Genomic DNA, 24360 nt, shown 5'->3' with positions numbered 1-24360 from the left:
TTTAATAGAGACTGAGTCATGAAAAGAAAAATGAAGCTTGTTGCTGAGCTGTGTTGTTCCAAAAATAAAATATTTGTGCAATTAAGGGTGAGGATTGTGCAGTACACAGAACATGATTTGGTAAGTGGCAGACCGTTTATAATTAAGATTAAGAGGACGGCAGGGCTGGGAATTGAAATCAGAGAGGAATTATATATTTTAGCTTAGAGGGTGATGAATTGGAGAATAGGTATGTTGAATTTATACCACCTTAATTTACTTATTGAAATACCATTCGTTTAGAAGCTTGGGTCTTCCAGAACAACTTTCCATTTCTAATAAATATATGGCCATGCTTTTTGCAAAGGAATTATTCAAAGTATATCCCACAACAAAAATGTTGCTGGCAGTTCAGAGTGTGCAAATGCATTTCTCATCAATGCAATCCATAAAAATCATGGAAATTCCTAAAATATAAGCCATATTTGCCTTCATGAGTTACACCTTTACTCTCAGACTACCACAGCTGGAGCCTGAAAAGAGCAAATTGTATTTTGTGCAGGAAATAAGTTTCCTTGTTATAATTGAAATGTGTTACTGTTTTGCTTGCATTTTGGAGAGAAAATTATTTTTTCTCCCTTGCTTTTTTCCGCTTTTTCTTTCCTGTGTTTCTGCGGAAGCACAGGGAGAGGGAGAAGAGTGTGAGATGGAGGGGCTCAAACCTTTGAGATTCTTATTTTGAACTGCATTGGAATGTACTTTCCCCATGATCAAAACCTTTCATCTAGACTGAATGACATGATTGTTGTTATTAGCTTGTAATTTCAGCCTAAACATGAGAATTTTAAATCTAAAAATCTCAATCGTTTGGAGAACATTCAGTTTTCAAGGGATAGGGGGGGAATCTCTTTAGTTCTTAGGCATGCTCTGTAGTAGGCTTCTGAAGGGACATACTTGCATTGATTTTCCCAAGAAAACTAAGGTTAAGGACCTGACAGGAATAAACTTTCTGCAAGTCAGGGAACTGTTGGGATATTTAAGGCACAGATTTAAAAGCCCAAACCTCCCACAGATGTGTCTTAGCAGATTCCCAGTAGTGCAGAGAGGGGTGGGAGAGAAGCAGACCAAGGGACTCACTGCTGCACAAGGCAGCAAAAGAAATCAAATTCGGACGTTGTCCCTGCCCACGTTAAGCCAGCTGCTCCTCAGAAAGTTGTTTCATCTTCTCTCGGCTTCCCCTGGGCAAACGTCATAGCAAGAATGCTAGGAATTGTCTTGTTTCCCTAATAAAAAAAACCAACTGCCTATTTTAGAGTTCTGCGGACAGAGAAAGCTCAAAGCTTTTCTCAAGGGTGGAGGAAAAGGCTGCAAAGTAGCAATTAAAAATTAAATTAACTACTTCATATTCCCAGGTCTTGCTCCTAACCTCTTGGAAACCCCAGTCCTCTCTAAAAAGGGGTGTTTTCAGTCCAAAGCAGATAGTCAAGTGCTTTTTCTGTATAACTGAGAATTTCAGTCTCTACTGTAACACCAAATCTTAGTGCAGCTTTATATCTGGATTCCCTGCTGACAGTATGGTAGTGGGATGTTAGGAAGGTTAGAGACTGGGGGTTGTGGGGTGGGGGGTGTAAAATAAAAATTGCTTGAGAGTGAATTGGGCTGATCTTGCACAGCATTTTAATTCTCCTGCAATACTGCTGTTTTCTGTGTCAGAATGGCTCCTGTGGGAGCCGCGTCTCCAGAGCTGTAGTTGATGGCTTGTATGTGATACCTGGTTCTTTAACTCTCACTCACTCAAGGCAGATCAGCTCTTTCTCTATCAAAGGTGATATGTGGAATTCACTGCAATATTATGTATGGTCCTTGAAGCCAAGACCTTGAGAAAAGCCATTATCTGATCCTTGTAAATGTTTGGCACCTGTTGTAAGAGCAGGGCTCACCCTTGGCTAAGCTGTCCCTTCCGAGGTTCAGCACAGCGCTGGTGCCAGCTGCTCCAGGGTGTGTCTCTTCCACCCCAGAGGTAGTTGAAGTTCAGTGGTGAAATGCTGTGTGGGTCACATTTTTTAAGAGAGCTCAGTTGTCACTGAGAGCATAGCGAGTCCCAGAGAGCTTTGCCTACCGAGTTGTTTCCAAAAATCGATCCGTGAAAGTGTGACATGAGGAGCTGCTAGCATCCAGCATTCAAAATCTGGCCCTTTTATTGAAAAGTGTTTTTGATTTCTGGAGAAAAGGTGTTAGAGAAATGTAGATGTTATCATTCAGTATGAGCAATTTCCACTGCGCAGCCATAAAGCCGTCCAAAGCGCAGATACACCCATCAAAACCTTTGGCAATAGCCGCAAGGTACATTCTTCTAGCAAATAGTTTTCCCACATGCTTGCTCTTACTGAGGGCACAGATTATCTTTCTGTGAATCAGGTGGCTTATTTTGCTCATTCTTTCCAGGGAAGAAGTGCTAGAAGTTTTTAGATCCACTTGTGGAGTTGTAGATGGGGAAGGGATGCCACATGCCACGGTCATCCTCGCGAGAATGGTGCCGACCTTCGGTGTGTGGGGTTGCGAACCGGTGGGTGAGGGCTGGTAAACCCTTACCACCTGGAGGACAGGGCAGACCTCTGTCGTCTTTGGTTTTGTCAGCCTCCTGCTTCCAGCCCTGATTAGCTGCACATTCTCTCAGTGCTTAAACCCAAGGCATGTTGGATAAATGTAGTGAATGAATCAGCTTTAAAAAAAAGAAAAAACAAAAATCCACAGATAATTCCACTTCTGCCTAAGCATGGCGCAGAGATTGCCTAATCCATGCAATTTCCCGTAGGAGCACTTCAGTAGCAATATTGCATGTTACTGAGTGGGAGGAGTAAAAAGAACAAAACCAAAACCCCAAACTTTTCATTGCTTTGCTTTAGCTCCAGGAAGATCCAGTTACTCTTTTCCATGCCACCTTAACGTAGCAAGGCCAGCAATATCCAAGTCTTGCCTCAGCCCCATTAGGATAGTTATTTCATGGAAGGAAAGAAAACAAATGACAGTTTAATCCTTCCCTGAAAGCTCTTAGGACACAGATGGCTAACTAGCCATAACAGGGACACTGTTCCTGGTGAAGTGAACAAAAAATAAATGCCTTACTGTATAATAAATAATCCCAGTCAGATGTTCATGTTCCAGTTTGTTGATAAATTGCTGCGTAATCATGGGTGAAGGAAAAATAGCTCAATAATTTTAATTTGTTTTTCCTTTTCAATGCTTAAATATCTTGTAAAGAAATTTAAAAGAAATTACTGTTTTTCTTGGCAAAAAGGACTTTAAAAATGTCACCAAAGCAGCCTGAATCGTAGATCTATGATCTCTTTTTTCTTCTTTATTTTTTTCTTTCTTTTTGATAGGCTTTTCCTTTTTCTCTTGAGGTAATGAACATTATTGAGTTGGGGGTGCAGCAGAGGTTAAGAAATGAGAGAACTTCCCTCCAGGGAGGAGATGAGAGGGAAAACGAACCTCGTGACAGATGTTAGTTACTTTGCTTAATGCACTACTGAAAGACACTTAGATGCTCTGGAAATAACCTATTACAGACACCACAAGCTGCAGTGCATAGCATTAAGGTCATCCAAAACTTCCCCTTTTAAGATTATCTCTTTCACTGGCTTCTAACTTTGCCAAATTTAATCATTTGGGCTGAACTTCTTCACGCCAGGTTTTTGCCTCTGGCTCACTTTGCTGTCATTAGATGTTGAAAGTTTCATCTAAAGCTGTTCATCCATTTCAGTGGGTGAGACTGGAGGAAGATCTGTCACTTTGCCCATAAAACCTCAAGGAACTTCACTTTGCACATGCCAACTGTAAAGAGACTTAAGGCATTGCACACCTCCAGGAGGCCTGTGGGTGTCCCCTTCCCAGCCCGGAGGGCGGCCAGCCCCTTCGATGGTTGTGTGCTGGTGCCTCTGTGGCTCCCTCCCTCCTGCCAGGGAGAGGCAAGGGCTGAGGCTATGGCAGAAGGAGGGCAAGCAGCCCACAGCCCCAACAGAGCTGCGCCTTGCAACCCTGCAGGCTGCCTCGCGTGTCTTCCTTCTCCTCGCCGTACAGTCTACGGGGTTTCTGATCGTTCTCTCCTCTATACCAGCAACTGGTACCTGCTCAGGACACTCTCCTCCTTGCTACAGCTGTAGCCTCTTTGCTCTGCAGGTGACCACTGCAACGCAAAAGTTGGCTACAGAAAATGTACAGGGCCTTGTTTTATATCCACAGCTGTAAAACTCTCAATGATTTTAAAAATGTGAAAGAATCAGGGTGTGCAGGCCTGGTAGGGAGGTGACAAATGGAAACGATCAGCCTTTCATGGGGGAAAGGGATAGGATATCAACGGAGGACACTGGGTAATCGTCAGTTCATGTGAGCAGGGCATCTTCTGTAGCTCATAACACAACAAGACCCTTACCCTAATTTGGGCCCCTGGGCATGGCTGCAATGTAAATATTAATACTAACAAGGCTATTCTCAGTTTGTGCACATGCTGTTTTTCCAAGCCTGGCAGTGGGAAATGGCTCGTCCCACTTGCTGAGGCCTTAGGAAGATGGGGTTTTTTTTAGTGTAATGGAAGCTGGTGTCAGCTGGAGTCAGAGGTTTGATTTTCCATCTCAGCGAGTATAAATGTTTGGAGATCCCCCTTGGGAGGTGAGCACTGGGACTAGTGCATTAGTCAGACAGCCCGTTGCTGCTAAGCGAGACTCTCAGAAAAAATAGACTCAGCTGAAAAGGTAAATGATTAAAGTTGCAGCTTGTGTCCCTTTCATATCTAATGGGAATCACAGAGCAAATGGAGTTCTAGATGACTGTGAGGATGTTGTATTTAGGAGACTTGCTATTAAAGAGCGTACTCCAGTGAGAGACCACACAGACATGGGTGTTTATTGATATGTTTAACAGAATGATGGAATCAAAGCTTGGAAAGGGGTTTGCAGCAATGTTCCTGATGTAAGAAGTGTAAGGAAGTCTGTGAGCGTTTTCAAGGTGCTGACAGCTCTAGGTTGGGACAGGAGAATCATGAATGCCAAGCGTTGCTGTGCTCCCAAATACTGTCACTGAAAACAAAGGCAGATTATAGTGTGTTACTGTAATTGGCGCATGAGGGTGTGAAGTTCATGTTGTTACTTGTGTGTGTCTCCCTCCAGCCCCTCCCTGCCAAAAAAATTTGAATTCTTTCCTTCCTTAGTCTTTCCTAAGTTTGTAGTATGCCAGTGGTCCTGGTTTTATTTTATGAACAAATTTGACAGTAACGATGATTAATTGGGGTATTCTGAATTGAAGTGTTGCATCAAATCTATAGGTGGACTTAAAATTCAAATTTCAAAATATTTAGGGATAGTCAAATATTGATTGGCCTCTGCACTTTGGACTTGAATGTGAATCAGTATGAAGAGTGTGTAGAGCTGGCAGTTTGGGTTCCCCTCTCATTGCAACACAATACTGTAGTGCTGTATCCTGTATCAAGAAGTTACAAGTCCATTGAAGCTGGTGGCAGAAGGCCCATTGACTTCAGGGGGGTCTGGATCTTCTTCCAGGAATTCATCCCAGAGGACAATTTTTTTAAGCTAGGGCCCATATAAAAATGTTGGCACCAAGGCTGAGAAATTTAAGGGTGAATGCTGCAAACACGGCATGGCATGGCAAACTGCAGGTCTGCTCATTGAAGAAAATTGGTGTTTTGAAATAGGAGACCAACTGGAGTCCAGAAAAATCTCAGATTTATAAAAGAGCAATACAAAGGCAGTACCTAGACTCGGGTGATAATGTAGATAAACATAATGTGATGAGATGTCAATGTGTGAGAAAGGCCTGTGTGCACTAAAAGGATACTCAGCGTTTCCTGAACTGGCTTACGGGTTGTTAAATGGGTCACAGGACTCACTCCCTGGGCCATGACAAAATAGACAAGGAAAGACCAAGATGTTTTTTTTCCTGGGACGTATCACTACGGACCAGCTTTTGCAACTGTCCCGTACTTTACATCTGCTATTGGAATGTTTTGCAGAGTGTGTTACAAAGTCCAGTTTGTTTCATGCCAGATAGTCAGTCCCATATTTCCTCTTGAGATGGCGATCCAAAAAGTCAGATTATTCTGTTTTTCTTAATATTACATTGAAAAATAAATTACAATAACTGAAGCACACTTAAAAGAACTAGAGCTCTTTCTAATTATGTGTAACTCCTGCCAAACACTTGTAAGCAGACAGCATTAATTTTTTTCTATGGGAGAGTTAGAAAAAAAACATGTGAGAAAGTGGCGTGTTTCCACTTCTGTAGTAAACGTTGGTATTAGTAGCTGTTATGTTTTGAATTGAAATCTTTCAACAACTGTTTTGAATAAAATCCAGATAATTTTTTTTCCAGTAAGATATGTTCTAATGTAGACAGTTTATTTCGCAGTGTACATAATAGATGGTAGCAGTGACAATAAATAACCCGCAGCAAGAGTAGAACGCTGTGCAATATGAAGTGCTGTACAATGTGAATCAAGTTAATAGATGTGGGGCTGTATGATACGATGCAGAGTTAAGGTTGTTGCTTCAGACTGTTTTCTTGATCATTGTCACTGCAAAGCTTCCACGGAAGTTTTTTTCAGGAAGATCTAGGTAAGAAAATCATTATTGCCTCTTAATTAATCAGTCAGAAAGTGGCCTTGGTGAGTGCTCACACATGGGTCTCTGTAGGCTCTCTAGGAAGTAAATGGCTATTCCCTTCTCGGAGGCTATAAAATGCCTGACTGCTAAGGCAGTCAGCTGCCAGCTGAACGCCTGGGTTTTGGCGAAGTTTTGTGTGTGACCAGACCGTCCATGCAGAACATGAAGTCCCTCTTTGCCCCACCCATGTCCTTCAAAGTGGAAATGCAGAAGCAAGAAGGTAAGGTGCTGCAGTAGTGTTTCCTCACTGGCAGCGAGACAAGGTGAAGCAACAGGATATGTGGAAGGGTTTCAGTGAGATGAAGAGTAAAGTTCTGGACTATTTTCCTTTGGTTTAATCTCTGCCACCTGCCATGAGGCTCCCGTATCTTTGAGACTGAGAAGGCCCCATTTTGTTCAGTTCAGTTTAATCTCTGGTTTTTAAATAAGTGTGTAAAAAAACAGCAACAAAACCCCATCTGCATGAAACCAAATTTGATATTCTCTCCCTCTCTTAATGTGATCCCATGAATTTCTTGCATTGTTGTGTCCCATGTACTAAGGGTCCCACGCAGAGAGCAAACAATAAAGCAGCGAGAAGACAGATGCTCTGCTAATGGGAAACCAAGGAGAAGAGAGTCTGTGAGGGATTACAGGCAGCCCGGGGTTGGAATACATTATTAACATAGCACCCAATTCAGAAATTAGTTTTCAGAATTAAATGCCTGAAGCATTTTGACAAAAACTCCTGATCATCCCTCTCAAAAGCCCTTAAAGCATAAAAGAGTAGGAATCTCAAGTATAGGCTGAGCAGTCACATTCAGTGACTTTGCAGTGCTGTAACAGTGAATTGTAGTTTTTACGGCTTCATACCATTACCAGGGCAGCAACGGCCACACCTACTGAAATGTAACCACCCGATCTGCTCACACAAACCTTTAGCAGGTTTTGAACATCCTCATCAAAGAAGAAAATGGGCCTGAATGAGATTCCAGGGTCTGTTTCCAGGAGGAAGGTTTTGTTTTGTTGAGCGCATAACAGCAGGGAAGTGCATCAGCCTCTCCTTGGGCACGGTTAGGCATGCGAAGGAGAAGCAGCAACATGTCTTTTCAAAGATCTGGCATTGCCTAAGGTAGAAACTTTGGGTCCTGAAGCCTTTTTCAGGCATGTTATTTTCTGAATGTGTTTGCTTTTGAAAATCATGATGAGAACATCAAACTTTAAAAGAACCTGGGTAGAGAACCCAGATAGGTTACAGGACTGAGGGCAGACAGGAGAAACTGTTTCTCGGAGTACTTGGTGGGATTATCCTCCATGCATAATTGTTCATTATATGCTCAAAATTCATTGTTGATTTCTTTTGGATATATTGCACATTAGACAGAAGAGGTATAAACCCCAAGATTATCACAGGAGGACACTAACAGGCCTAAATATTCAGGACAGAAGGGGACTTGTTTTCCTCTTACATTGAAACAAAGACTCTTGGACAGAATCATTAGAGATTTTTTTTCCCGTTTAATAATCAAAGTATAGTGGACAGCAAACAAAAGTTCAGCCAGCCAAGTCTTCTACTTACTCTTACTCTTCTATTCTAACATAATTAACATATTTCTCAAGGTTTCTTTAGTTTCCCAGAGTCTTATTTTATAAAGTAACATTCAGGAGCTTGATTACAAAGTCTTGATTCATGCACATAAAGTGAGATTTTATTATCCTGGGAGAGAAGTCAAGGAAAAGGTAAATACGGGAGAAAACAGTTGGGACCAAACTAAGAAATCAGGAGAAATAATATACCAGGTCTTCAACATGCACTTTTTTTCTTTGCATCCTGGTAACTAGCGTCTTGTTTCTAAGTCACAAAAGTGAGAGTAAAGGGTAACACTTCATTTTCAGCTTTGAATTTCAGAGCTTGCTTTTTTTTTTTGTAACAACTTCTTTCGGTGTTTTTGTATATGCTTAATGAGCATCTATAATGAATATTTGGGAAGGTTCAAAATTATGCTGCTTATTTGTCCTGGGTACAGACTGTCTGTAGACTTCTGAACATTTCTGTCTAGTTTGAGATTGGTCTGTATTTACATCAACTTACTGGTCTGCCAACAAAGTATTTTTTTTTTTTAAAAGCTGGCCCATATGAAACCCTTACAGAGTAAGGCTAGGATTGAGCCCAGCCCTGCTGCGCCCTGAGTGACATTGTAGGTATAAAATACCACATGTGCAGGAAGCATAGCTGTGATTTGGCTTCTCCACTAGACCCTTGCCTATCGGCCTGTGTTGCTTCACTGTTTCACCTCAGTCTGTTTTTCACGTCTCCAGATTGTGAGGGAGGGCTGGTGTGTGCAAAAGCTCTTTTCCTCCCTCCAACTATGTCAGTAATAAAAGAGGCTACAAGTCTGCAGAGCGTAAACTCATCTTCTCTTGCAGTTACCTAGTTCACAAGCTGTGGGGGACCAGTGCTTCTTCCACCCAGCCACGCTGGGAACTCACCATTGGGGAGGCTCTTCTGTGTGCTGAGAGATAATAGAGGCCATTCTGCCTTGTTTGCAGTCTGGAGCAAGTCACAACTTCTCTCTTGTTGCACACGCTGGATTTGTGAAGGTCAATAATAACCAAGTGCTTCAAAGACAGAGGTTGCCAATTTTGAGTAGTATTTTAAGGCTTTGTTTGTAAGCTCTGCTTCTAAAACTGAAAACTTAGCACAACAGCCCTCTTTGAGCTCTCCAAGTTAAGAACAAACACTGCAAAGCTGAAGTTGACAGGTGAGCTACAAAAATGTAGAGAAAATCATTTATTGTTCACCTTTAAATGGCAGTGTCCGCAGTACTACCATCACGTAGGAAACGCTGCTGCTGGGATCTGAGGCTGTTACTCTTTTCCAGTCCACATAGATTTAAAGCGCAAGCAGAGATGAATCCAAAACCCTGATCTCACTGAATGAGATCTCTGGTTTGTCTGGGATCAATACTGTGATCAGAAAAGAGAAGAGTGTAGTGTTAAAGGACAGCTCCCCGACTCCGCAAAGTCTTTTATCACTGCTATTACTTACTGCCGTTTTGCAAAGTCGTCTTAATTGGTTAATCCAGTTCTGGATGTGTTTGACAAATAACAATTCTCTTGTTAAAAACAAATCATGGTTTTAATTTAATAGGGTTAGTCATATAAAGAGTGATTTTATGTCAGCAAAACCTTTCTTTCTGACAAACAGTGTAATTTATGACAATCTAGTTAGCAATAAATGACATTAATCTGACCACTGTGCTATTCTGTTCCTGGGGAATAATGTTCCCTCTTAATCAATAGCTGGGTAGATGCTCCGTTGCATTCCTTATCAAATGACAGCCAGATGGTACTGGTAAATTCATTCCAGCAGGATTTTAGAATTAGCTGGGTTTGTACTATTGTTAATCCTCTGCTGTCTGTGCCATTAGGACCTGCCCACCTGTTTCCTCGAGTTTGCAACCTTAGGAAATAGTCTAACCAGATGGTTACTCAGCTACAGTGCAGCCAAGAAGCATCCCAAGAAGTGAGGCCTCTTTTCCACATCAGTAAGAAAAAAGCAAAAAGCCGGTATGTTGCAGAAATAGCCAGCTAGGACTGCCCGCTGCTGCATTTGTCCCTCAACACCCTGGTCTCTTTTGATGAAGCTTCAAAGTTTCTTAAGATGGCATGAGCTGTGTTCCTTAGCGTGTAGTAAATTTGGAGCTGTGACAGCTGCCAAACCATCATTTACTGACTTTCTGGGCATGTCAGAGTGTCTGCGAGATCTTTTCTGTCATAATCACTTTGTTGCATAGCAACAATAATTTGTCTCCAACCTGTTGATCTGAAATAACATGTAATCCCCTCACACCGATAAAAAGGAAAACATATGGCAGCTCTAGGCTGGGAACCGCTATGGGTTTTGAAGTGAGGGGACAGTTAATCCTCACTAAATCAAGGGGGGAATGGAGCGAGCCGTAAGCTCTGTTGGGCTGAGGCTCTGAGGATGCATTAGATGCCTGAGCCAATTAACCTGTGCTCTGTGAGAAGAGTCCGGTTTACTCTCATCCTCCCCATTGTCTTTTGTCTTGTGCAACTAACGTTTCAGGTGAGCTTTGCTGCAACCTTAATTGCTGAAATAAGCATCACTCTGCAATTCCATACAAATAACTGGGCACCCCTTCCCTCTGGCAGGGAAGAGTGCACACGCAGCACTTCGTTCATACGGGACTGCAGCGGATGAGGGTAAAGTTCAGCCACTGCAAATACCAGTTTCAAAATTACATGGCTGGAGTTCTTCAGGCAAATGCCTCTTGCCTGCAGGGTAGTTGTTTGGTAGGTCAGTCGTCTGGCCTGATAACCTTGATATTTTTTGTGTATCTCTAAACACAGGGCTAAAGACAGACTTTGGCATCTGAAACAGGATCTGCTTTGGGGACACAAGTACAAAGTTAAGGTCAAAAACACTCAGGCAGGGAACACAGAGCTTTGGTCCCAAGTGGGCGAAGTATCTCCCCGCTGCTGTGCCCCAGGCACCGAACCCAAGAGGGCTCTGCTGCCAGGCCTGCCCAGCCTTCCCGTTTCCCATTGCAGGCTGGACCACAGGCTGATGGCAGGGTTTGTATCGTCTTCCTCAGGTACCTTACTGCTGCCCACATTGTGCAGGGAGCCCAAGCTCCTACAACTGGACTTTTAGATTCTTCCCTGGATAAAAAGCTTTATATCCACGAGGCAGCTAAATCCTCCTTGGGCCTGTCTTCATTTTTTCTAGCCTGCATATAGCACTGATTGAAATGTAGGTCTAAAATCTGTGGTCAGTAAGCATCTGGTCACTAATGGGAACAGGAGTCAGGAGGTAAGTCCTATGTTATTTACTTCCCCAACAACAACAACCAGAAGAGTGAATTCAAGCTAATTCCAGTATACCAAACGCAAACTCACCAAATAGACCTCAAAAATAAAAGTCAAACTTAAAATAATATTGGTACATTGGAAATCTCAACGTTTGCAGTGGATCAGAAGGCCAAGCTGGTATCTGAGCACACTGCAAGAGCAGAGCAAAGGCTTCTGAGTCAGTGTCTCCCAAACCTATTGTATAGTTTGCTATCATACACAGCACAGGCTGGAAAATAGCGTGGTGTTCACTTCAAAGGTATTTCTGCAGCTAGAGGAGTGGCTACTAATAATCCTTTCTTTTCTGTCTTTTGAACAGTATTCAGGTTTTCAGCAGACAGCGGACAAGTGCTTTGTTTGTGGACACCTCATAATGGAAATGGTAAGAGACCTGAATTCCTAACCGCGGGGTAGCTGGCTTTTCACATGCTTTGGGTAGCGCGCTGTGAGACATTGTGCTTTTCCCCTAGTCACACTATCATTGTGTCTTCACTGCTGACAAGGTAATTTTTGAAACTGAGGCAGTAAATAAAAATATCTTCATGCTCTATTACTATTAAGTACAGTAAGTTGGTCTTCTTTTCTACCTGAGATCATGGGAGGCTGTTGTTCTGCCACATGCCAGTTTAAAAAAAAGATAAATAGAATTTTAATACTAAAGGGGGAAGATACAGCCCAGCTTTGTATGAGAACATGGTAAAGGAAAACAGAGGCTGTGTTCTCTAAGTAGAACAGCAAGAGCTCTGTCAAGTGGATGGCATCTGGGCTAGAGAGGACAGGGACATTATCAATAGTCCTGAGGTTTGTTGCCTGCTCTGTGACTTGCTTTATTTACCTTCTGCCACTTGCTCCACGTCAGTTAAAATGCATTATTGCCACTGGGATTTGTAGGGAGCCAGGGGTCAGAGTTACTTTTGTAATAAAAAAATCAAAGGGCTATGGGTTGGGCCAGATACTGCTGGCATCATTTCAGTGGGTGAAAGTAGGAAGGATGTAGTGTGTTCTTCCTAAGCAGAAATTTCCAAACAAAATGAAGTCACTTGCACGTTGAAGAAGTGCAGATCATGTAGTATATCTATTTTGCTCTTGTTTTAAAATGTACATGAACCTCAGTATACCTAATAGAAGTAGCTGTTGCATTGCAAACACAGAGGTTCGGTAGGAGCTGGAACGGAGACTTCACTAATGAGGATTCTGGCTCATGTATCCTGGCACCACTGGTTGGACAAGGATATTGTTCGTTTTAGCCCAAGAGCAAATTTCTAGAGTTGTGTCATGCTGGGAGGGGGAGGGGTATCCTGACTTGCATGCTTTGAGCTGGCCCTTAATTGCAGAATCCCGGGCAAGAGTCCATAACATCTCGTTGGTGGAGCTCAGTAGCTGGAAGCTTGGCAGGTGCTTGTCTGCCTTTCTCCCATCAGCAAGTGTGCGCTGACAAAAGGAAACAGCCCTGGGAGCTCCAGGAATTAAGCAGCCTTCTTTGGCTAATGCCTTCGTGTTCCCCCTGGGAGCGCGCGCACCACGAACGTGCCTGCACAGCGGTGGTGCCTGCGTACAGCTGCGGAGCAGAGAGCTGCAGCCCCGCAGGCATGGGTGCAACTGGAGCTGCTCAAGGCTGAAGTGCAGCTGAGTTAGGAGTTGCTCTGTGCAAAGGGGTGGCTGCACCACCACGCCAGCCTAACAGCGTGTGTCACGTAGCTGCCTAGATAGCAACACACGCACAGAGATGAGTTGTTTTTGGCTAGGAACAGGCTTGCAAACCAAATGGAGTCTGATGCCACTCACTGAACAGAGAGCTGTAGGGCTTCATTAGAGGGGGGGGGTGGGAAAAAGGTTAAATTAAATTGATTTTGTGCATTTTTTCCTGTTGATTTGGTCTTTATTCATAGAATCATCTACAGGGGTATGAGAGCTTGGCCTGTGGAGATTTTTCATCTCCAGCTTATGAGCAGCTCCAAGCTGAGCACCGCTGCTAGCTTTTTGAAATTACCTTCCAAAGGTATTTCTTACACCTGATACACATGCAACTGGTGCTATAACCTGTTGAGAGCTGCCTGAAGATGACACCGTGTCTCACTCTTCCCAGAGGCTTGTTCATGGGCTTGGTGCATCTTCCTTGATGTCCCCGTGCCACACTGAGCGTTTCATACAAGGACGCTGGGAGAGAGGGGATCTGTTCTGTAGTAGAGTAGCCAAGCCTGCATCAGGCCTTTCCTGGAAACCTTTAAAATGCAATAGGGAAGGTCAGTGTGGGAAAAGCCTGGGCAGATGGATGGGTCTGTATCCAAACACATGGATTCAGACGACATTTTAACAGAAACAGATGGGCCCCTATGACTGAGTGATAACCAGTCAGTAACTGTGGTGGATTAGGATCCTTAATAAAGGGACACCTATTTATTTGCTTGGTTTGTTACTTTACTTTTTAAGTTTGAGTAATGATTGGTTTGGATTCTGTCTGTCACAGCCTGTTAAGTTTTGTGAATTAACTCTGTATCCCAGTAACTTGTATTTGGCTGAACAGATTTTCCAATAAGTGGTCTCTGAAACCATTTTTCATTTCTGTTGGCAGTATTGGCTGATGGGCGTTAGCCTGATTTTCACAGTTCTCTCTCATTATTGGGAGCGTACTGAAACCCACTGAAATAAGCAAGTCGATTGTTTTAAAAGGGCCCTTGCTGACAGATCTGCAGAGTGGTAATTTCATCCTGACCTGCTTTTCTCACTGTCATTATTAAGAATCAGGCACAGCAGTATATGGGGGGAGGATCTCATGTAATCATGCATCCACTTATTTTGCTGTTTGCCTCTTAAGATCTTACAGGCCCTTGGGAAGTCGTACCATCCTGGCTGCTTCCGCTGCGTGGTGTGTAACGAGTGTTTGGATGGAGTCCCCTTCACTGTAGATGTGGAGAACAATATTTACTGTGTCAAAGACTACCATACGTAAGTACACTAATCCACTGCATGCTTGGAAAAGTTATAGTAGTTAAATTATTGGTATAGTTATAAGCCTTGTAGTAGATAAAAAGGGTCATTCCTATTTGCTTAGATGGTTCTGCTTTCACATGTTGCATTTGTAAAGTATTTTAAAGCTAGACTAAAGGGCACCTCCTGGGCCCAGTGTGGCATACAGTGGCTAGGTGAGGTTGAAAATCAAGTTGTGTCAGAGGATGTACTTCTCTGGTGGTTGTTTCTCTACTTCTATCAGGACTTCCAGTACTAATTAGATCAGGCTAATTCTGCACGTGATGGTAGGTTCTGCTGGCTGTTTCTAAGAGTTCAGGTTCTGGTAGTGCATGACACTGGCGAATGTGAGTTAGGTTAACCTAGACTGGACAGTAGACATGTAGTTAGCAGCTAGTGTTGGAATGATTTTAGCCTCACCTGACAAAAAGTTTTGTGGTTTAAGTGATTGGTTTTGGTCTCCTTTCTGCTCCCCCTCAAAGGCAACGTGAGTGCTCTTAGCTTCAGTCAACCAATAACTGTGTTTATGCTGCAAGAGTAAATCACGCTGAACTCAACCCTGTTGGTACCAAGCTGATTGTGTTACAGGGATAGAGTGAATGTTGGCCCAGTGATTATTGTAAAATGCAGCTGTGGATAATAAGATCAGTTGATGTATTTGGTCTAAGTAGATCCTACCCACAACCAGCCCCTCTCCTATTTAGCATGGTTATGTCTTCCTGATGTCAGATGGTGACGGTCCCCAAGTCGGGAGCTGCTTTACAGTCAAAGACAACTCTTTATGAGTAAAGGAAGGTGAGAGAAAGAGTATATGTGGGAACAGGGCTGGATTCACTATGCCTGGAGGTCAGGAAGACCTGAGCAATAAAGCTGGGGTAGATCAGCCTCTTCCAAATCTCCTTTTCCCTGAATATCATCAAACATTTAGCTGTCTTTCAAATCCTATGGATCTACATTTTGCTAAAAACAAGGCATGGTTAGAGTAGCTCTTCTTGGTTCTACTTTTTGAAGAAAATTTAAATGTGATTTGAACGCTTTCTTCTTGCTCCCTAGGGTTTTTGCACCAAAATGCGCTTCCTGTAACCAGCCGATCCTACCAGCACAGGTACATGTTAACATGCACTGACTCAGTAGAGAAAACAGCTGTTGGCATATCAACACTTTCTAAAAGCACATTAGATGCTTTTCCTCCCTCTTCCAGAATCTATACTATGTCAGCTGCTAAATTAAATACAATTCAGCAATATGTCACTCCCAAACATTCCCAGAGGTTGTAATAGTCATACTACTTATGCAGCATGGTACTTTGTATCTTTAGGGTGCTTTCCAGGTCTTAATTATGCTGTTGTAAATCTCATTTAATTGAAAGCCCTGACTGGGGCTCCAAGAACAACCCAAGAAGTAAAGCCCTGTTTATTTTTAGAATCTCCCATTAGCTCAAGTAGCAATTTTCCTTGTCTGCTACCTTTGCATTTCTGATGTGGATCTGTTAAGATGCCCAAACTTGAAAAGACATCTGAGGGTTACCGTGACCCTGTGGAAAGGCCACACAGTCTGTCCTCCTGGAGTGGCAATGTAATGAAAGTGCTCAAAGGGGTGGAAAAGGCAGAGAAAAGTTGGCTAAAAGGGAAGCCACGTGAATGATCTGCTTGCAGCCGGAGCCTATCCTGACAGTATAGTTCGCATGGTGAGACTTCTGTGTTAAGACATCGCTTTTGTGCCTGCCCGCAGTGGTGCTCCCTCATACTCTGGTAGGTGCAGGACCCTCTAAGTTCCCATTGCTGAGGTCACTGACCAGCTCATTTGTAAGCAAGGGCCTCGGTGCCTCCCTCTTTTTCCTCTTGTCATGTTTATAGAGCCAGAGCTTGCATCCTATAAGCTGCTGTGCCCCAGTAAAGCCTGTGGCTAAAGCCCCTCAGCATGCCCACCTCCGTCACTCCGCATGCTCCTCTCTATTTGTCATTATTGTTTCTGTGCCAGGTCTTCCATAACTAAAAACCTTATAAAGGCTGAGACAGAACTGCTTGTCCTGGTGATGAGATGTGAGGAGAAAACCCCTATGTAAATTTCACTGAATTAGTGTCTTACAAAATGAGTTTAAAAAAAAAAAAGAGAGAAAGAAAGAAAAGAAAAAAAAAAAAGCAGTCCTACTGCTGACTCATGTGATGGCTAGCAGGACAGACTCCACGTTCTTTCCCATGGAGGTTTCTTAGGTTAGTTCAAGTCTAGCAGTGCAGGTACTAACTTGCCTGCAGCTTCTCTCAGACATTGTCTACGTCATATCTGATGCTCTAACCACACCTGGAATGGGAAACAATACAAGGCAAAACATGCAATGAGCTCTGTCTTCAGAGGCTTCAGAGTGGATTAGGGAGAGTCTGTGAGGTGACAAGAAGGGTACGGGCTGCTCTGCAGGGCCTGGGGCTCAGCCAGCAATTACACAACTCCACTGCATCCACCCTCATGCTGAGGTTTTGGCCTGTGCACATAATTACCTGCCGGACTGGTATGTAAATCCCTATGGGATACATACAGTGACATGTGCAAAATGTCTGCGCCGCAGATGGTTTGAGGGGAATACAAGTCTTGGAAAACTCAAGCCAGGATGTCTACAAGGAAGAGTTACCCGATCAGCAGGTGTGGTTTTTTGGCCAGCAACTTGTTCAGATCTTGGGTGCCCTTGGAAAATTACTTGATTTCAAGACTAATTTGCCCCTCAAGGATAAAGTTTTGATTACATTTCCCAAATGACCTCTACAGCTTAGACATGTCATGTCAGACACCCATGCTGCTACTGAACAGCAAAACCAGCGGTGCAGTGCTGTGCACCAGGGGTCAAGACCCTCAGCCGTCACAGAGCTCTGCTCTACGAGGAAGAGAGGAGCCCCCAGGGAAACAGCTCTCCAGAGCGACAGGTTGGGCACTGAAAGAAGATGGAGAAAAACACCACTTACAAGCCCACTCTTACCTTCTCTCTGCTTCCCCAACAGGGCTCCGAGGAGACCATTCGGGTGGTGTCAATGGACAAAGACTACCATGTGGAGTGCTATCACTGCGAGGTAAGCGTGGGCCTCTGCCAGCCCGCCCCACAGCAAGGCTCTGCTAATAACTAGCAGCCTCTTGGTAGGCGCCTGACTCGCACCCCCGGGTGCACTCGCTGGCTCTTGCACACCTGGGCAGGTAGGGCTCTGTGCCAGGGCTCCCGGAGGGAGGCAAAGAGATGGGTGCTAGCTGGGCTGCAAGTGGTGCTGCCATCGCTGGTACCAGATTATTTTCTTTTTTCCCCTAGTATATTAACTTCAAAAGCTGGGTTTGGTTGTTTGGGTTGAATTTTCTCAATACTTCCAGATGGGGAGAGAACAAAGAGTAGGTGCTGGTTCTCTTTTCCCTGATCTCTGGATACAGCTTGTGTGGCTCTGGTCTGAGGAGACCTGAATTCACATTGCCTGCACAGGGAAGGACCCTCCCTACACTGGAAGGCTTTTCTAGGGGATCTGTGTTTTTTCCTTGCTGAATGAATATTGATTCTTTTCTAGAAAAGAGACAGGGATACCACTGGCTTCCTGTCACTTTTTGGGGAGTAGTTTCTTTTTGTGCAGAACATTTAAATGTTTATTGGGGCAGATTAAGTTGTTGGATTAATGCTCTTGCTTTGGAGAGGAGAGCTGAGTTCAGTCCTAGCTCTGCATCAGGAAGCATGAGGAGAGAAACAAACTTTCATTTGGGATCAACCCAAAACTTCCCTTTTGCTGTAGGTTTGGCGCTCTGATATAACATGCAAATAGCCCCACAGATCCTAACTGTGCTGTCTTAGCACCAGAGGCAAAAATGCAGCAATACTATTTTCCATTCAGTTTTGCACAAAAAGGTTTTACAAAGAGACTTCTGATTGAGGGAGAAAATAACAAAATTCAGGGCATTTTGAAATGTATATGAACGTAAATCTAAGGAAGACCCCATCCAGTCAGCTATCTCCTTCCAACAGATACCTGATACTCCATCCTTTTCTATTAATTTTAAAAGAGGAATTGGCACAGGAAATGGGAGCATTTTGGAGAGCTGTTATTCCCTCCTCCTTCTTCCCCCATCTATTGCTTTGTGCGGGCTTCACCTAAGATGACAGCTCCCTCCCCTTCTCTCTCAGGCTATTGACTTTATATTAGAATGTCCCAATGGGGGTTTATTTTCAGTTCTGTTTCATTATTCATTTCCCCATTCTCCTTCCAGTTTGAGGCAAGTCGAGCTGCCTCCACACCTGCCCAGAATGGCAGAGTGCATTTATGTACAGAAATCAGGGGGGTTAGCCAATGTGTTAACAGGTCACTGCCGAATGGTCTCAAATCAGGCTCTCAAACTGCACACACTGGGTCACTGCTGTCTCCAAATACTGCTGGAAAAGGTAGTGCCAGTATTCTGAGGTATTCACATCAGGTCTTTAGCAAAGGCTACAAGTTATGCAGCTGCTTCTGAAATGCCATTAGTGTCATCATCAGCTGATGGCCATGCAAAGTCAGTAGTGAGTTTGGAAACTTTGCTGCTTTTCTACATCATCTCTTTCTTGTGCAACCACTTAAGAAGTTTACAGATCAATAGACCCCCCATTCTAAAACTGGAATACACGGAGAAGGCAGGGTTTCTCATTGCAGACAAGGAACACAAGTTTGGAAAGGGGAAAAAGGTACGAACACTTGGCATAGCTGTAGGGTATCTGAAATTGTTAAATTCTAATGAGGAATTGAATTTTAAATCTTATATAATAAATTTATAGTCCTTTATGTAACATACAGTAACACACAGAAAACTACCTTGGCAGAAACTTTGATTAAAGTTTCCCTGAACTAACACTCCAGTTTTAAAGCTTACTTTAAAACCCGTTTTTCATTCTTATTTCAGCACTGTAAAATTTGGGGATTTTAACTTGAGCTATGACAGCTGAAAAAAATCATACTTTGTGTCCAATTAAAAACTTCGCATCGGTTTTCAATACTAAAATGACCTCTATGCCCAACTTGCTCAATTTCTTTTTTCCCTTTCCATTAAGCGCGCAGATACGTACTCAGAATCTCTGGTTTGTCAGGACTGGTCACGGTAACAGTTTTTAAGTATTTAACATACTTGAAACATTAGATCCAAGCACAAAACTGCTGTGACTTTCAAGTGTCCTCAGAATTATAATGATGACAACTGAAAACCAGGGTTGTCTCTATTGCAGTGTACATAATAGTAAGCAAGCAGAATCATTATTGTTTTTCTTTTTATCTCTGTTCCCCACTCCTCTCATTCTTTGCTTACGCTCCCCCCTTTCTTGCTCACTGCCTCCAAAGCAGCAACCTCAAGAGTTTTTGGTAGGTGGACCCTCTCTCATATTAAGCACAATGACATCACTGAAATAGAACAGGACAGTCTATAGCAGTACCCAGCATTTTGTTTCCCATTCTGGTCTCTTCTACCTGAGATGACCTACCTGAATCACTTGCTAATCTGGGATGTATCTGTTTCTTCTAGGATTGTGGCTTGCAGCTCAACGATGAGGAAGGCCATCGTTGTTACCCATTAGAGGGCCACTTGCTCTGCCACGGCTGTCATATCAGGCGCCTTAATATTAAACTGCCATCGCATCCACCTCCGAGCTATCCAATGCATGTCACAGAACTCTGAAAGACATTTCCATTACCAATAAGCCGTTTGAAAGAGAAGACAAAAATCTAAAAATTACTTTCCTGTTCCTTTAAAGATGAGATTCCAGTAATAACCATCTAAACCAGCTATTTATTTTTTAAATCAGAGGTGAGGGGTCCTTTTCTGATCTTGTACATATGCATTCTTTTATCTAGACATTTTCACTGAGTCACTGTCTACTTGAACGAATAATTCACCACTAAACTGTAACTGTAAATGGCAGCATTTCTCAAAGCAATGGTACAAAGGGCTGCTCTGCACTCCCTGCTCACTTTCCTTCAGTGGAGATTTCGCCCAAGTAAGGAGTGTAGAATTACTTTCCGAAAGTTAGCACCTTATCAAATTGCAGCAAGCATGATAAGATAAATGCTAGCATTTTAGCTAGTTTTGTTGAATTCTGGTCTTAGAGAATACAGTCTCATCTTTTTAAAAACTTAGATTCCCAGAAGTAATGAGTAGGAAGCAAACAAGTGTTTTCAGCATGGGTTAAATAATGGCGTTCTGTGAAGAAGCATCAGGCCAGCTTTCCATCCTACAAGGTTCCACAGTCATCCAAAGACTGTTATTTAGCTTGTTAAAGAAATATGGCAACCATCTCATAAAAAACATATTACAGAGGAATATATCCAAAAGATTGGCACATGCAGGGTCATCACAGTTGAAGAGAGTTACAGGCCTCTCTAATAGCTTGCCACGTACAAACGTAGCCGTGGTTTCAAAATGCATTCATATCAAGTTGATGATTTGGCACTTACTAAAGAATTCATCTTTTAAACCTGTTTGTTTTTTTTTTTAATAGGGTTAGCAGCCCCTTTCTATGCAAAGGTACACTTGTCTTATACTACTCGTTTTATACAAGACTTCATTTGTTACCAACTGCTTTTTGATTGTATGTTGATACATTATTAAAAAAAGAGGGGAACAGTGGTTTTTGTATTATCTTTTCAGCTTTGTGTTCTTTTCTAGATGTACTTTTGAACTGATGACAGTGATTGTCTTCATTGGAAAACAAAGTACAGTTTAGGAGAAATAATAATTTAGAGAGTCAGACCATTGAAACATTGGTATTTTATAACAAGTATTAGATGTACATAGAATGTACACACGTTCATATTTTGCATAAGCTTTTACAGTAACCTCAGAGCTCTGGGGAAATATACGTCTTCCATATAGGAAGTTAGATGAATCTTTTTTATGGTTTGTTTTCTACCATGTGTTGATGATTTACATGCAAATCACATATCTGTATGTTTAAAAAATTCCTTGCGTTCTCATGAGAATTGATCCAGCCTTCCTGAATTTATATTTTAAATAAATCCATCATTGCTGTCTTTAACTGTATCCAAAATTACAGTACAATAAATTCTTCTGCTCCAGAGGAAGTGGAAATACCAGGCTCGAGTCTTTGCCTGTGTAAATTGGGACATTTCCATGCCAGTTCTCAACACATCGAGAACCTGACTGATCATTCGGAAACAAGCCCATGCTAAATTCAGCACACAGACTGATGAAATTACTTATTTGGCAACACCATTGCAGTTTAGTTTCTTATGCTCCATTGGTTTTTTGAAAGCCATTTGTGGTGCTCTTGAAAAGTACAAAGAGCATCCAATGGACACTTAATTCCTAAGTGGAATAATCAACTCCCTTAACAGAACTTTGTGATAATCTGGAATTTCCTTGTGGGGGAAGGGAAGGGCAGGAAAAATTCCTGTGAACTGTTTTTTTGCTGTAAGGAAGGAACAAAAGGTTTGTTTCCTGAACTTTTGCCCAACTTCCATTGGCCTAGATTAACCTGTGCTACTGAATGCTCCTTGGCAGGTCAGATGCTCCTTTAAAAAGCCATTTTCTAATTAATATATATCAGTTTATAATTAACATATTTAATACGATAGCCATGTTTTGGGAGAATTACAGTGCAACTAGTGCCCTGTTGCTACAGTGTGACCTAAGAGGCCTGGCCTGCAAAAGAGAGGACAGTGGGTGTATGCACCCTTTTCTCTGCATTTGCATATGTTACCTGTGCCCATAGTCAGCAGCCCAGCCTCAGAAGGAAGGGGAAATACATGTGCCTCTCCCCAAAACAGCAAATGCTAGAAAAGGGGGGGAAAAAAAAATTGTCTTAAATGGGATTGTAAGACTAGGTCAATTCCTTAAGGATAAACTTTTAGCATCAGCTGCAATGTAATACTTTCTCTGTTTAAGGAAGCTGCTTTGGACCACATTTAGCTTTGAGGCATTTTTACTTGCTTGTCTTTATATATTAAGGAACCCAAATTAAGAAAACAATCATTAAAATACACAGAGAAGGTTTGTGTCTGTTCCTGTGAGCAAGTCATCCAGTAACAGTACTTGCTGCACTGGAAAAATGCTTTGCTCTACCAGTATAGAAGCAAAACCTTCAGAATCACAGTGGCCAGAGACGGAGGTGACTTACTCTGGAATTCAGCCCACTCTTCTGCCAGTGCCTTCCTTAGCACTTTGCCTCCTTCAGTGGCAAGTTCCAGTTTCCACCCCAACGTACTTTCCAAGGCCAGCACCCTAGCTAACATGTACATACCGTGCCTTTTCTTCTTTTTTGAAAACGATCATGCTGTAAAACAGAATAATATTTAATTTAATTTCACAAGTTAATTTGTTAGTCTCCTGTAGTTCTACTCAGTTCCAATGTGTTAAATATCACCATGGTAAAAATATCGAAAGGTAATATTTCATTATAGAATAAGCAATTTGTTTAAAACCAGAAAGCAGCAGTTGTTGTTCCAGGATTTTCTATAGGCAGGTGCATTCCATTACTGTATAATGAAGTACAGCTTTGCTTTTCCAGCATTTAGTATAAAAACTGGAGCTTGAGTGAAATTTGCCAGTTGTGCTTTTTTTTTTAATCAAAGAAAAAAAACAAAAGCAAATTTAAAGTAATGATGCGCTGTACTCTTTAGTGCTAGTGACAGTTTGCGCACATTTTACCTCCTGTCTGGGGAATTATGTAAATGAGAAAGCTTCTTTTAATGATTTTCTTAAGGACTATTCTTATGGTAAATCAGTTCAACACAGATGTAAACTTTCTAGAGTTCATTTTATGATGTGATTGTTCCTCAGAAGCCTTTGGTGTACTTTCAGAAGGTTTCCATAAAGTTAAAACAATAACAACTTTTTCTCATTTGCATCAGGGCTACACCTTTCCATTTTGGTAAGGAATCTCACAAAGGCCCTAGAGCACAAAGCTGTTATAGGCGATTCCAAGTCCCTCGTGCACTGGAGGACGCCTTCCAAAGAAAGGACCAAAATAATAATTTGAAAACAAATCAAAAGAATGCACTCACATAATTGAGCTTTCAAAGAGGGTTTGCTGGGGTTTCTTTCCTTTCCCTTTCACTTGTGTGCAGTGTGTGTGTCAGTGTGTGTACATATACCTTTTGTAAGGTGGAGCTTCAAAAGGAAAACATGGTTAGAGGAGCTCTTTAAGACCAGAAATTCCAGAGTAGTTAAGTAAACCAAAGCTCTAAAGGAGACAAAAGCTGCTTTCTTGTGTTTCAAGAAAAGTTTAAAAGTTTGTGATTCATCCTGTAACTAATGCCGTAACTAGAGTATATAATTTGACTTAAATTAAGTTTTCATTTGAGAAATATTTTCATTTTCTTTAAAAGAATATAGTTTTCTTCCAAGAACTTGGACCAACGTTGATTTTTATTTTGTAGGAAATATATAAATTCCCAGTTTGTATATCATGTAACCAGTTTACATGCTGAAAATATACATTAGTTTAACTATTTTTGTATATATATCCTTGTAAAACCTTTCGATGTGCTTCTGTCTTTTAGTTGTTAGAATTACTTGTGGTTTTGTGTTTCACTGTTTGATTCCCTTGATTGTTGAAGAAAAAAATTGGGAAATGTAGATTTATTTATCTAAAGAAGAAGCTACTTGCTATCATCCTAAGTTATTTAATATTAAAGTCAGAAGTTTCATTTAACCTTAGATGCTATAATCTGCTTTTTGCAATAAAGACATTTTGTAGTTATCTTTGATTTTGTAGTTTGTTGCATATAAACGTTGTTTTTTTTTTTTAATCTAGGTGGGCACTAAAATAGTTTTCAGGAGACCCTTGTATTGTCTACAGAAATGCCTAACTGATATTAATTGATTTCAGCTGCGTTCATGAAGGAGTTTGGTCCTCCAGTGCAAGTGTTACTAATTAAGGTCTAAA

At 42.0% G+C, this 24360-nt stretch overlaps 1 protein-coding gene across 2 annotated transcripts in view; it reads left to right on the top strand.

The window, feature by feature from the left end:
- WTIP (WT1 interacting protein) overlaps positions 1–23828 on the top strand; it is an 83554-nt gene extending 59726 nt beyond the window's left edge. For both annotated transcript variants that reach the window (XM_068411633.1, XM_068411634.1), the window contains 5 exons: positions 11827–11889; positions 14323–14453; positions 15528–15579; positions 17465–17533; positions 19980–23828. In XM_068411633.1, the coding sequence (XP_068267734.1) occupies positions 11827–11889; positions 14323–14453; positions 15528–15579; positions 17465–17533; positions 19980–20132 (468 nt within the window). In that variant the 3' untranslated portion in view covers positions 20133–23828. The remainder of the gene's footprint in view (positions 1–11826; positions 11890–14322; positions 14454–15527; positions 15580–17464; positions 17534–19979) is intronic.
- The last annotated feature ends 532 nt before the right edge of the window (positions 23829–24360 follow it).

Source organism: Nyctibius grandis, chromosome 12 (assembly GCF_013368605.1).
Source record: "Nyctibius grandis isolate bNycGra1 chromosome 12, bNycGra1.pri, whole genome shotgun sequence".
NCBI lineage: Eukaryota > Metazoa > Chordata > Aves > Nyctibiiformes > Nyctibiidae > Nyctibius > Nyctibius grandis.
The sequence above is the reverse complement of the archived record's forward strand: the minus strand, read 5'-3'. Positions and strand labels throughout refer to the sequence as shown.